General features: G+C 51.4%; 1 protein-coding gene across 2 annotated transcripts in view; it reads left to right on the top strand.

The window, feature by feature from the left end:
* Positions 1–13,730, top strand: part of PLCG2 (phospholipase C gamma 2) — a 142,219-nt gene that overhangs the window by 56,875 nt on the left and 71,614 nt on the right. For both annotated transcript variants that reach the window (XM_032853885.1, XM_032853886.1), the window contains exons 6-7: positions 5,639–5,723; positions 7,134–7,217. In XM_032853885.1, coding sequence (XP_032709776.1) covers positions 5,639–5,723; positions 7,134–7,217 — 169 coding nt within the window. The remainder of the gene's footprint in view (positions 1–5,638; positions 5,724–7,133; positions 7,218–13,730) is intronic.

Below are 13,730 nucleotides of genomic sequence, written 5' to 3'. Positions count from 1 at the left end.
TGTCTCCCTCCCTGCCTCCCTCCCTCCCTTCCTTCCTTTCTTCCTTCTCCCTCCCTCCTTCTATCAATCCATCCATCCTGCCTCCCTCCCTCCTCCCTCCCTCCTCCCTTCCTTCCTTCCCGCTATCTCTCTCTCTCAAACACAGTTATCTTAATGGGAGTGAAGTAATAGCTCATTTTGATTTTGTTTTGCCTCTTCCTCATTGCCAAGGATGTTGAGCATTTTTTCATGTGCTTTTTACCATTTGTCTTATCTTGAAAAATGTCCGTTCAGGTCCTCCTTTGCACATTTAAAAATTTCAGCTTATGATTTTGTCCTCCTTCAGCTTTCAAGGGCTGACCCTGAGGTAGGAACCATATAACCTTTTGTTTTTCATTCTTTCTAGTCTTCATGATGCTTTTCTTTAACATTACAAAAGCATGCATGGATTTTTTTTTAAATATAAAAGTAATTCATGTTCATTATAGAAAACTTTATAAATTCTGAGCACTAGAATCTGTGTAGAGGTGATATTAAATGATAAGCACCATTAACCCCAGCGACACTTTGTTTCAGTAGATATCCCCCTTCAGCTTTGTTTTTTCACTTGTTCATTTTACTTCATTAAAATCTAACTACCACATGATCTTCTTTCTTATTCTTCTTTAATTTCTAAACTTGGGGAGGGGCGCCTGGGTGTCTCAGTCAGTGAAGCGTTTGCCTTTGGCTCAAGATGTGATCTCAGGGTCCTGGGATCGAGCCCCACATCGGGCTCCCTGCTCAGCAGGGAGTCCGCTTCTCCCTCTCTCTCTGCCCCTCCCCCACTTGTGCACGTGCACGTGTGTGTGTTCTCTCTCTCTCAAAATCATAAATTTGGGGATAACTTCACATTTAGAGAGACGTTGCAAAGATACCGTAGGAACTCCCCAAATACCTCTGTGCCCGGGTCTCTCTCAGGCTCCTCTCGCGCACTACCAAGTCGTGTTTGTGGAAGTGGAAGAACCAGCATGGGCACAGGACTTTGAGGAGAGCCCTGGATGGCATTTGGGGCTCACTGTTTCCCCACCGAAGTGCTCTTCCTGGTTCCAGATCTGACCCCGGACCCTATATTACACCACTTTGTTCTGCTGCTTGGTCTCCTTTGGGTCAGGACCGTTTCTCTATCTTTCCTGATGACCTTGACAGTTTTGAGGGATATGTCCAGGTATCTCCTAGCATCTCCCTTAGTTGGTTTTGGTGGGACATTTTTGTCATGACGAGGCAGGAGTGATGGGGAGGCTGAGGTCGTGGGTGTTTGGGACGAGTATCGCAGAGGTGAACTCTTATCCTGTCGTCCTGTCGTCACCTGGAGGGCTGTGTGTTCTCCAGGGCTTGTCAGCAGTGATGTCACCCTTGGTCACCTGGCCGAGGTGGTATTGGGAAGATAGCTCCTTTGTAAACTCATACCACCCCCCACCATTCTTGGGGAATAAGTCACTGAATCCAGCCCACCTTAAAAAAGGGGAGATTAGACCACTTTTAGGTCAGGTTAAACTGTAAGAACATCTAGGCTTCCTTGTAGCTCTTTAGGAAAGTGATGTCGGTGCCTACGTTAGAAATCCACCAATGGGAATGAGACACTTGGTTTGAGAAGTTGTCTTTTGTTTGTCATTTAATCTGTGTTCTACTTTTTCCTTATGGTCACATTATCACCAAATCGTGTTCCAAGTGAACATAGGACAAGACCCTCAGGAGAAGAGTTTTTGGGGTCACTGTAGGATTCTTGGCCTTGTGCCATGACCCCCCTCTTCCGCCACTGGGCAGACAGGCTCTGCTTTCCTTGAGTCTTACCTTCCTGTTGCTGCTCATGTTGGCAGGGGCTCCTTGAGGTCGGAGGTCTCCCTGGTTTGGTCTTCCTAGTGTTTGTTGGAAAGTTCTCCCTTTCATTCCTAGACATAACATTGAGCAAATGGAACATTCTAGCTTGGGAAAGCTTTCCTTGTGACATTTCCAGGCCTGGGGAGACTAAATCGAAGGTGTCAATGCTTTAACGGTAACTCTTGGCTCGATTTTTAGAGGAGAACCCCCAACCCACCCCCATCTTTGAGCCTTCACGGTTGAGTTGTCTCTTATCTGGGAATTAGGTTCTGAGGTTGAGGCAAAAGGGGAGGTGAACAATGAGAGACTATGGACTCTGAAAAACAATTTGAAGGGTTTGAAGAGGTGGGGGGGGGAGGTTGGGGGAACCAGGTGGTGGGTATTAGAGAGGGCACGGATTGCATGGAGCATTGGGTGTGGTACAAAAACAATGAATACTGTTATGCTGAAAATAAATTAAAAAAAAATGGAAAAAAAAAAGGTGAACATTTCTGTGACCAAAAGACCCCTTGAGAAAGCCCCCGAAACCTTCCGTGAGGGTCCCTGGAACTGTGTTCCCTGGTGGGAGGCTCCCAGTGGCCGCATCCCGTGGAGGGGGCATCCCGTGGAGGCCTGAGAGCAGGGGGTCTCCTGTGGACATTTCTTTGCCTTTTGCCCGTGGGCATAGAACATGGAATTTGCATCTGCCGCAGGTGGGCTGCCCGTTTTTCTTCAGCCTGGCAGGGGCAGAGGGAAGACTGTGCTGGCTTTCAGGAGGCAGAAGGGACAGGGCTTGCAGGCGGGAGACAAGGATGTGTGTCCAGGTCCTCCTTCAGCAGGAACGAAGGTAATAGTGTAGCCCCAGCACATTGGGGTTGGGGGGGCTTTAGCCTCAGGTTCGAGCAGTCCCCACTCCCTCCCCCCACCACAGAGAGGCAGAGACACTGCTTTACTAGGTCTAGCCTGGGGCTCAATGATTTTGCATTTCTAACAAGTTCCCAGCAGATGCTGGTGCCCGCTCCCCGCCCCCCCCACCCCCCCCCACCCCGCCGGAATTCTTCGAGAAGCCAGCCTCTAGAGCTGCTCTGTCCAATACGGTGGCCCCTACCTATAGGTGGCTATTTAAATTAATGAAAATCAAATGAAATTAAAAAATTTAGTTCCTGGGTCATGTTAGCTACATTTCCAATGCTCAGTTGTCCCGTGTGGCTAGTAGCTACCGCATCGGACAGCCCAGTTCTAGAACATTTCCATCACCATAGAAAGTTCTGTGGGGCCGTGGTGAGGCTTGAATCTCTGCTTTAACCGTTACTGGTTGTGTGAGTTTGGGTAAATGACTTAATTGCTCGGCACCTTAGTTTTCCAGGCTGTGCGAGTGAGCCAGCAGTTGCTGCCTCCTTGGGTTGGTGTGAGGTCTCGGGGGGGTGGGTTCGCGAAAGTGCTTGCACGGTTCCCGGCTTACGCTGAGCGGTGTACTGTCCTTAACGCCCCATGAAGCCGGGGGTGGTGGAGGTGTCGGTCCAGCCTCCAGGAGGCAGGCAGGTTTCCTGGGAGCATCATGGTAAAGGCTGTGGGGGTGCCGTGCCCCAGGAGCTGGGACTGTGCCAGGCCGACAGGGGCAGGTGCCACGATCGTGGAGTGATGCCTGCCATGGAAGGGGGGTGGTGCTCTTTGTGGCCTGTGGCGGGGACCATTTCTTGGCTTCCGTCTCCGGAGGAACTGGCCTGGTCCTAACCCACAGTCACGGACTGAGTGGGCAGGAAGCAGACTCTGAGATGGGCATTAGTGTGCGGGAAGCTTACTGGGAAGGACGTGGAGCAGAGGCGCCTGTGCGTAGTAGCCAGAATTAGGCTGCCTTGGTCACAGCCACGGCCTGCAGAGCTGTCCTCTGTCGACGTCCTGAGAGGGCTGGGATGCTGGATGTGACCTTGCTCCAAACGGGGAGAGGGGTGAGGTCAGGGGCTGCTGGATTCTTCCCCTCCAGCCTGTCCTGGTTCAGGGTCAGGCAGTGCAGCACAGACCCACAGGCCCAGAGAGGGGAGTGCAGTGGCAAGGTCCCAGCACAGGAGCCCAAGGAAGCTCTGTGGCCCCCGCCTTTACTGGGGGGGCTCCATTGCTCTGCTCCAAGGTGGGGCTTTTGGAGCAGGTTGATTCAGGTGCCCTGTCGCTTAGAGCCCAGTGCCCCCAGATCTGACCTCTGCTCCACTGTTTCCTAGTATCCCCGTCTTTGTACCTGGAGGTGGGGACGTTTCTTGACCCTGTTTCTGCCTGGAGGTTCTGGGTTCGCCGGGAGACTCTGACTTCTCTCTTGGTCCTGGATGAGCCCTGCAGGGCCACCAGGTTGGCCAGACCCTCTCCTTGCCCTGTCTTGGGGCACCAGCCCCTGCTGGTCCTCTCCCTTCATCCTGTCCTGGCCAGTCCCTTCCTGGACAGCCTGGGGGCTGGGTCAGAAAGAGGGTCTCAGCCAGCCTGCTTGGTTCTCTGCCTGGCCAGCCCCCACCCCGATGTTTCTGGGAAAGCCCTTGGTGCTGGCCCCGTGGTAATGGGGGCTAGGGCAGCCTCTTGCAGGTAAGGGGGTCTGATGGGAGGGAGGCTGTTAGACTACAGAGGCTGGAGGTGGGGACATTGGGACGGCGGGGAGTCCCCCTTAGCTGTCTGCAGGGGCAGCTGCTGAGGGTAACATGCTTTCCGGATGTACCGGCAGAGGCTGAGTTGACAACATTGGGGAAACTGGGCCATTTTCTGCCCACATCCTGGGCAGGCTAACTTCCTCGGCCACGCACAGCCCTATCCAGTCTGACGTCTCCAGAGCACAGACGGTCTTCTCTGACCACACTAACGACACCCCAAGGCTGCCCTCTCTCGCCCTAGCAGACACTCGGCTCTGTGGCCGCAGGGGTCTGCATGCCGTGCCCTCAAGCCCCCATGCTCCCCCTGTTCGTGCGGTCCCCAGATAGGTGGGAAATACGGTGATTAGAGGCGGACTGCCCTGCAGCCCACCCCTTCTACCTCCCTGCCCGGAACCTCTCTGAGCCCGTCTCCTTACCCGAAACCTGGAGGCCGTGAAGGTACCCACCTCAGCAGGGTGTTAGAGCATGGAGGGAGTAGTGTCTGTCTGTCCGTCCAGGCGGTGCCCGGCGGTTGCAGCCACTACTGTTAACTGCTGCTGTTACCGGCGTTCCTTTGGCCCCGAATGTGCTCTCCCTTCTTTCCTCCGCGACGAACTTGCCACCTGGCCCAAGTGAAAAGCACTCGTGAAGACGTCTGTGATGTGGTGCACATGACTCTATCTTTTGGGATCTGATTCAAACCTGGGTTCAGCTGTCACCGAGCTCTGACCTCGAGCAGCGTGTCCCTCCCAAACCCCTCCCCTGTTGCCTGTTCTGAACCCCGAGGGTGGGTAATGCTTCCTGGTGGGGGGTCAGATGTAGGGAGGGGTTAGGGAACATTATTGCCTGGACGACACCCAGGGTGGCCTGGCACGTAGTAGGTGCTCGCATGAGGCTGGCTCCTGCCCCCTTGCCCTCTGACCTTCATTGGCTGCCCCCATCTTTGTCTGAACCCCTGGGACATTTCATATCTACAAAAATTATCTGGTCTCCTGGCACCGTGTTCTGCTCACGCCTTGAATCTCTTATGTAACCTGAGTTCGTGCCATCCCTGAAGGGTGGAGACCAGCCTTGTGCTTCCAGACCCACCTCGATGTTTCTGGTCCCTCTGCTCACAGTGGGCTCCATGTGGTGGGGTGGGTGGGAACAGCCAAACCCTCCACCGTTGAAGCCCCTCGAGGTGAATAGAGCTGGAGTCTCTCTTTTTTTTGCAGCATCAGCCTCCGAGAGTTGAAAACCATCTTACCCCTGGTCAACTTCAAAGTGAGCAGTGCCAAGTTCCTCAAAGATAAGTTTGTGGTAAGTTCCCTAGCTTGGCTGGCCTGGCGATTTTGTGAACTTGGGGTCACTTAGTCTTTGAGCCCCATTGAATGGTGGCCAGGAGGAACCTTACCTCCAGTGGCATCTGTCCCAGTCCAGACAGACCACGTGAAGGTCGTAGGACCCTGTTCGCAATCCTAGCCGAGGACGTCCTCCACAGACGGTGTTTGCTAGGCTGCCTGACTTGCTCCCACCAGTATAGCCCGTCTCTTTCCTCATCGTCCCGCAGCCTACTTTCCTTCAAGCAACACCAACAAATGTGTTTCTTCTGGAAAATGTTATGAAAGGTTCCTTATGTAGGCTGTCAGGGGCGTGGCCATTGTGTCTCCAAGTCCTCATAACGTAGTTGTCTGAGTTGGCTCCTCCCTGGCCTGCCCTCCCACTTTCCCACCCAGCCCTCCTCCCACCCATCATTTAGTCTGGTTATGGTCTGGTGAATTAAGCTCTTGGTAGATGGGTGGCCGGTTAAGTCTCTCTGTGAGTGATGACACAGGATCGGGCAGGTGGGACCTTCCTGAACGGGGTAAGGATGGATTTGATGTGTAGGCCCCCTGACCAGTGCTTAGAGAGATCCCAACTCCGTGCAAGGAGTCCAGTGACCCTCTGTCCCTCTAGCTCGAGTTGTAGACTCACGTGGCCTTGCCAGTGGCAAGCCCAGTCATAGGCTTCCTTAGCCAAGAAAGCACATTCATTTTTGCACCAGTGAGCTGTCAGAAGAGTTAACCCACTTTGTGGCTATCAGGCCATCTTTTGACCTGCCGGGAATGTTCTTACTATTGTGAGAAGGCAGAAATGGAGACAGAGAGAGACTTTCCCATTCAAAGTCGCATCATTGGAATCTTGTTCTTGATCAAGGCTTTCCCGAGCTGGTGATACGTAGATGTTATTGGTTTGGTTTTGGGGAGGTTCTAGGGAGGGTGGTGGTGGTTTTCCCATTTTACAGATGAAGAAACTGAGGGTCAAAATGGATCAGGTAAATTACCCAAAGCCATTAAGCAATGCCGGGGACAAGCGTTGACTAGAGTTGAGCTCTGTCCCACTCCGAAGGCTTGTTTGGTCTTCCCATGCTTTTAGAATGACCCTAGACTAGGTCTGGATTTGGAAATGTCTTCTGCCCCCAGAGGGAGGAATTGTAAATTCCCACTCTTGGAATTCTGGCCACGTCTCTTCCGTGGTGGGGGTCAAGGGCAGGATCTTACCCGATGGGGCCCCTGGTGAGTATGTTCTCCAGGCAGATAAATGAGGAAACCCGTGGACAGTTTGGGTTCAGAAGAAGGTGAGTTTGCGTGTAGCCAGTGCTGTAGGTCAGTGGTTCTGCCTGGTCACAGTGGCATTCTTGTAGGGGACTTTCAGAGATCACATGGTCACTTTTTTTTTTTTAATTTACAGGAAATTGGCGCACACAAAGATGAACTCAGCTTTGAGCAGTTCCACCTGTTCTATAAAAAACTTATGTTTGAGCAGCAAAAGTCGGTAAGATAGTTCCTGAGCGGATGATCAAGTGATGTTTTTGTTTCCCTGTGTTTCAAAGGCCGGCATGTTCCTAAGACACCCAGGAGAAGGGCTCAGTGTCCCTTCTCGCCAAGGAAAGACACAGTGGGAATGACTGGGACATTCTGTTTGCATCTGTTAAATTGTAGACACCTGAGAGAGCTATGGGTAAAATGCGGGGTGGGGGGGTGGCTCTCTCATAGCCTCCTGGGGGGAATGTGAGAAGTCTGGAATTTAATTGCAGCCTATTAAAGTAAAAAAAGTTCCGTTAACTCAGCTGCGTGATCTTGTTGTGGAAGGAAATTTATCATATTATTAAGGCAGACCATCTCTGGGTGGACGGATTACGTGTGTGTTCCTTCCTTTTATGCTTTTATTCATTATTTATGAGGAATTTTTTATTAAGATAATATGCCATTTTGAAATTAAATTAAGACGTGCATACATTTTTGACCTGGCAGTGGCATTTTGGGGACTCTGTTTGAGAGGAATGAGGGCACGGGGACCTAGGAATTTATTACCAGATTGTTTATGACAGCATTACTCATGCTGGCAAAATACCTGGGAGCCACCTGCCTGGCTCTCAGTAGAGAAATAGCGGAGTAAATTACCGTCCCGTCCATCCCACGGAACATTATGCCTCTGATTAAGAAGCCCGAGTCTGTGTGCTTGTTGATCTGGGGGGATGTTCGTGATATTTTGTGAGCAAAGCCAGCAGCCGATTCATGCGAGGAACTAGGTCTGATGAAAACCGAAAACGGTTATCATAATCCTCCACATGTCTCTGTGTGTTTTTATGAAAAAAGGAAGAAGTACGGAAGGACACACTCTTCACCTCTAATGTTGATTTTGTCTGTGTTTTGAAGGGGTTTGGGCAGATGGGCAGGAGAGATGATTGCATTTTTCTTTGCATACCTCCATTTTCTTTGACTTGTTCCAAAGAACATATTACTTTTGTGATTAAAAAAAAAATTAAAAAGTCCTGTAAGGTGTAAAGCTTAAAAACTGGGGTTCAGTACAGTACCTGTAGACCTTGCTAGTGGGCGGTATTCACCTCACAGACAGGAGCCACTGCTGTTGGAAAAGGGCTTTGCAGGTGGCAGAGGTGGGTTCAGAGCAGAGAGGACCGGGGGCTCAGAGCCAGAGTTCTGGTTTCTCCAGCTAGCTGTGTGATCTAGGGCCGGCCACCCAACACTCTCAGCCTCCGTCTACTCATCTGTGCGACGGGGGCAGGGATTCTTGCCCCCCTGGGCTCTAGGGAGGACTGAATGAGGGCTTGGGAAGGTCAAGAGTGCAGGCATTTTTTTTTTTTTAAGGTTTTATTCATTTATTTGACACAGAGAGAGATCACAAGCAGGCAGAGAGGCAGGCAGAGAGAGAGGAGGAAGCAGGCTCCCTGCAGAGCAGAGGGGCCAATGCGGGGCTCGATCCCAGGACCTTGAGATCATGACCCGAGCTGAAGGCAGAGGCTTTAACCCACTGAGCCACCCAGGCGCCCCAGGAGTGTAGGCATTTTTAAATGATGAGCATCTGAAAGTCACTAAAAGTGGGGGGGGGGGATGCGTGGCTGGCTCAGTTGATAGAGCACAATCTTGACCTTAGGATGATGAGTTCAAGCCCCACATTGGGCACGGTGCCTTAAAAAAAAAAAAACAAAAAAAAACCAGGGGTGCCTGGGTGGCTCAGTGGGTTAAAGCCACTGCCTTCGGCTTGGGTCATGATCCCGGGGTCCTGGGATCGAACCCCATGTTGGGCTCCATGCTCAGCGGGGAGCCTGCTTCTTCCTCTCTCTCTGCCTGCCTCTCTGCCTACTTGTGATCTCTGCCTGTCAAATAAATAAAATCTTTAAAAAAAAAAACAAAACCCAAAAACCACCATTGCTAGAAGATGCTTATTAATTATCATCTAAGGCCAAGAAATGGAAGCAGCATTTCCAGCCTGCCTAGATTGGGGAAAAATACATTATTTTATATTATTATTATTTTTATTATTATTATATTATTTTATAGAGTAAAACGTTCCACCACATTGTGTGCGTTTTCACACATTAGTTCTTGGTTTGCCAGATAGAGTAGAAAGACTCTGTAGGCTTTGGGGGTTCAAAGACCTGGATTGCAGCCCCAGCTTGACCTTGACCGACCACAGGTGATTTTAGGGAAAGTCATCTTTCCCCCCTTCACTCAGCCACCTCTGTAAAATGAAGGTATGAAATCAGGTCATTGGTTATAAAACTTTATTAAATTACATAACCTTCCTCCCCTTTTTTATGTGCAAACAAACTTTTAAAAACTGCCTTCATAGCTGGTCAAAACATGTTTTTTAGGTTAAAACCTTTAAGTTTTATTGATGATCAGTTCTTGAGAACAGTGACAATGGTTGATGACAATGCACAAGGGAAAACCAGAATAATGACAACTGCTGTCTTATGCAATTGACCGGGGTTGAGAAAAGCTCGATTCACTCCAGATAAGTAATTTGCAAATAACAGTTTTTATAATCAGCTGCCTTGAAATTTCAGGACGCTGTCTGAGACAGATGGCAGGCAAAGCTTGAGAGTGAGGTTTGCACAGAAGCTAACGCAGCTGTCCGCTCAGGTTAGCCCACGGTGGTGTGTTTCTACCGTGATAAAATTCCACCTAAGGCCTATTTCAACCTGCACTTTCGTTGACGGTTATTTTTAAGGCTAATGTGGGTGTGTTTGGGAAGGGGTAGGGGGAGGAGAAATTTGAGTCAGATTTCTGTAGAATCCCTCAATCCTCTGGGGGATAACTTAGGTTGCCCAGTTTGGGGGGAAAACATCTGTAACCAAGGTCGCTTCTGTTGAGCCTGCATTCGATGGCACTTGACCTAATGCTTTAAATGTTTTTAAAACGAATGGCCTACATTTAAAACTTCAGAGATTCCATATTGAGATCTAGATTTTCTGCTGCTTTTGAAAAAACACTGACACTGACTGTTTATGGTGATTGAAAACCCCCGGCTTCAGCAGCGATCAGCTCAGGGCCCTCCTGTTTCGTCTTGCTCTTAACCCAGTTCCCTCTGCCCATGGGATTTTGAGGCAGACCCAGTCTGATATTAGTTCTCCCATAAGTGCGTGAGTACCCAGCTTCCTAACTCCTGCTCCGCTACCTTCCCAAACGTGTGAAGGCCCCTGGCTTAGTCGCGCTGGGCGTCAGGCTCCGCGGGCTCTGATCAGCAGTGAGGACGGCTGGCTGATTTCCTTCTTGCTCTTGGTCCAGGACTTGAGTGTCACTGCTGTGGGATGCGGTGGTCAGTTACTGTTTGTTCCCCTGTTTTCAGCCCCAGGCCTTCTGTACCATCTGTTCTCCGGATCCTCCGGGAGATTACTCTGGAAATGCTTTACGGTTCTACAGTAGCTGCCTAGCAATATCCCCTTGATGCTCCTTGTTCTTTCCGTTTCCGGGGCGCGGGCATTCTAGCATGCCTTTGCTGGATTCTCTGCTTTGGGGGCTCTCACAATTTCAGCCTGAGTCTGTGGTCTCATCTGCGGCTCGAGTGCGAGAAGATCTGCTTGGTCCAAGCCCAGGAGGTTGTGGAGCAGTGAGCTCCCCGCAGGTTGTAGGACTGAGGGTTCAGTGTCTTGCTGGCCAGAGGCCACCCACAGCTCCTAGACGCTGCCCAAACTCCCTCACGGATGAGGCTGCCCTGCATGGGTGCTGGCTTCCTCAAAGGCAGCAAGACAGGTGCTCGTCTCGTAGTCATAGACATATAATCATGTACATCCCATTACTTTTCCAAGTGGCAGGGCTGTGGATGCGGGGAGGAGGACATCCTGGGGCCATCTTAAAAGTCTGTCTAGCAAGGGTTCCCATAAACCCAAGATTCAGAGTTGCTCTCCAGCATCTTCCAAATACTCATCAGTTCCCAAATCATGTCTAGTGTGATTCCAAGAACAAGGGCCTCCCCAGCCCTGCAGGGTACCAGCAAACAAGCACACACAGCCTTCTGCCGCCCACCGCCATCCCCCTGGGCTCTGAATGCAGGCGTCTTCTCTTGCTTGTTTGCCTGTTAAAGGAGAAAATGGCTGTAATTTTTTTAAAGGTGGCACTGATCTTGTTTCAGTGTTACCTGTAGCCGACAGCAGCATTGTTTCCAGACGCTTCGTCTTGTCTGTTACATGGGGTGACGGTACCCCCTCCAGGCTTACTGAGAGGACAAAGAGGGCTCATCGAGAGCAGTCCCACACACAGCTGGCCCTGTCCTTTCCTGAGGCAGAATCACCTCGGGAGGAAGAGAGTACTGGGTGGCCTTGGTCTTCCTGCTCCGTGTCCTGCTTCAACGGGACCATCTAGGTCAGAGTCCGTGGGTTTCCCTGGGGGGTCCTTCTCTACCTCACTGTGCTGGACCACCAGACCAGGAACCCTTCATAAGAGATTCCATGCTGATGTGTGAAGAAAGTATAAGCCAAGTAATGCATACTTACTACCTAGAAGCAGGAAGCGTATACAAGTAAAAAGAAAATGAAAATGTGCCCCAAACCTTCCATGATGATACCTGGGATTATGCATTTGGGAGAAAGATTAATATTTATTCTTGGAGATTGTGCATGGGTGCCAGCGTGGGGGGCGTGAGTCACACCGGTGATGGCGTTCTGCCTGCCGATTCCAGGGAATATCGCAGATTATTCTGTTGGACGGTGGGTGGGGTGGGGAGAAACATCCACAGTTCGGAGTCGGTGGAGAATCTCTGGTTAGCTTTTCCTGTCAGTGTCGTTTTCGCCTTGGCCTCCTGGCACCAAATGGCTCACGTAAGCTGCTAAGCGCGGAAGGTGTAGGCTGAGCCGCAGCCTGGAGGGTGCCCGCCCCCCCCCCCCCCCCCCCCCCCCGCCACATGGGGAGACTCATTCCCTGACCTTAGATTGACTTTGACACCGCTGGGCCCTTGCTTCTGTGGTCCCCATCCTGTGGCACGGCCCCTTCCCTTGTCTCCTGGGAATCAAGTCAGAGGTGACTTTTCCTCTTAGCCTTTAGTTTTCCCCAGAGAAAATTAATTTACCCATTATTTTAGGCATTCTTTCAACACGTGTTTGGGCCAGGAGGACACAGTGGTTGATAAAACAGACACTTCCTCTGACCTCATGGAGCCCTGACTGCGGCCAGAGGGTTCAAGGATGTCATCTGTAATTACACGGGGCCAACAACATCCCTGTTTGGTAGACTTTGACCCCATAACTACACACAGTAATGCTAGAATAACTTAATTGCTGTCTCTCCACTGTGTGCCTGTATCTAGAATATTCATCTGTCATTGCTGGGATGCCGTTATTTACTCTGTGTACATCTGCTCGTACTGTGTGGGCCAGTGGAGAACTACCAAGGTAGATCAGGGTCGACATTCTGACCCCTTGATGTTCTAGATGTGTCATCTTGGAACTCCTGCTTGTCGTCCCAGAGTCTGTTTTATGTGTCTGATGTGGGGTTTGTTTTATTGCTTTCCTGATGGGTGGGCACAAGGGGTGACTGAGGTCGTGGCTGCCCTGCACCAGCTCAGGACAGGCCCTCTGAGTCCTCAGAGCTGTCCCAGCAGACCCCAGGCAAGTGGCGGAGGAGAACAGACCTCTGTCTCCCGCTGTGCGGGGCTGGCTGTGCTGAGCACCCATGGATGTCTCCACGGAGGGTCTGCCCCCTGCCACTCTCCCTGCATCTGCTGTTTGCTGGCCTTCCTGGGGGCTCCCCACACTCCCGTTTCTGCCTCTGTCATCACGTGGTTGCCTTGTCCTGGCCCGTGCCTGTTTCACGTGTCCCCCTTTATAAGGACTCCAGTCATGGCCTTAGGGCCCACCCTAATCCAGGAGGACCTTGCTTTCACCTGATCACATCTGCAAAGACCTTCTCTCCAAACCAGGCCACACTGAGAATGTAGCAGGGAGGGAGTAGGGCTTGCACAGATCACTAAAGATGTTGTTAGGTTACAACATGGCATGCTGTAACCTCTTGGATCTGTCGAATGCCGTCCCTGACATGTTTCTGCCGTCCGACTGCTGCCCCATTTCTCTGCCCCGTGGAGGGACCCGCTCCAGGAGCCCCATCAGCATCACTGTCTCGCCCCCACTCTGTTTCCTGACCTTGTCCCAGCCATGGGTCCAGGCCTCCCACTCCTCGGCCGTGCATCTCGTCCTCTCACCAGTGACCTCCATGCCGACAAAGCCACGGGTCTTCGGGATACTGCACTGTCTCCTTTCTCCTCTCACCTCACCATCTGTGCACTCACAAGGTCCTTGGCTGGGTCTTTGATTTCTTGGCATCTGAAGGTTGGTGCATCCCAGGCAGGGCCAGTGCTTAGCTCGACTCTCCCATCTAACTACCTGCTTGCCTTGCTTCTCACTCTGGAGTGAGACCCCTTCTGGAAGAGACCTCTTCCAGACCTCTTCCAGAGCTTCTCCCCTCCCCCCAGCCTCTACTTCAGGGGGTACGTGTCTGGCTGCTCTGCTGGATGGGCCCAGGAATCTTCTCGCCTTTTGCGTTCCATTCCCCG

The sequence above is a fragment of the Lontra canadensis genome, unplaced genomic scaffold (genome assembly GCF_010015895.1).
Source record: "Lontra canadensis isolate GAN:19392208 unplaced genomic scaffold, GSC_riverotter_1.0 scaffold8, whole genome shotgun sequence".
Taxonomy (NCBI): domain Eukaryota; kingdom Metazoa; phylum Chordata; class Mammalia; order Carnivora; family Mustelidae; genus Lontra; species Lontra canadensis.
This window is presented reverse-complemented; position numbering and strand designations above follow the sequence as displayed.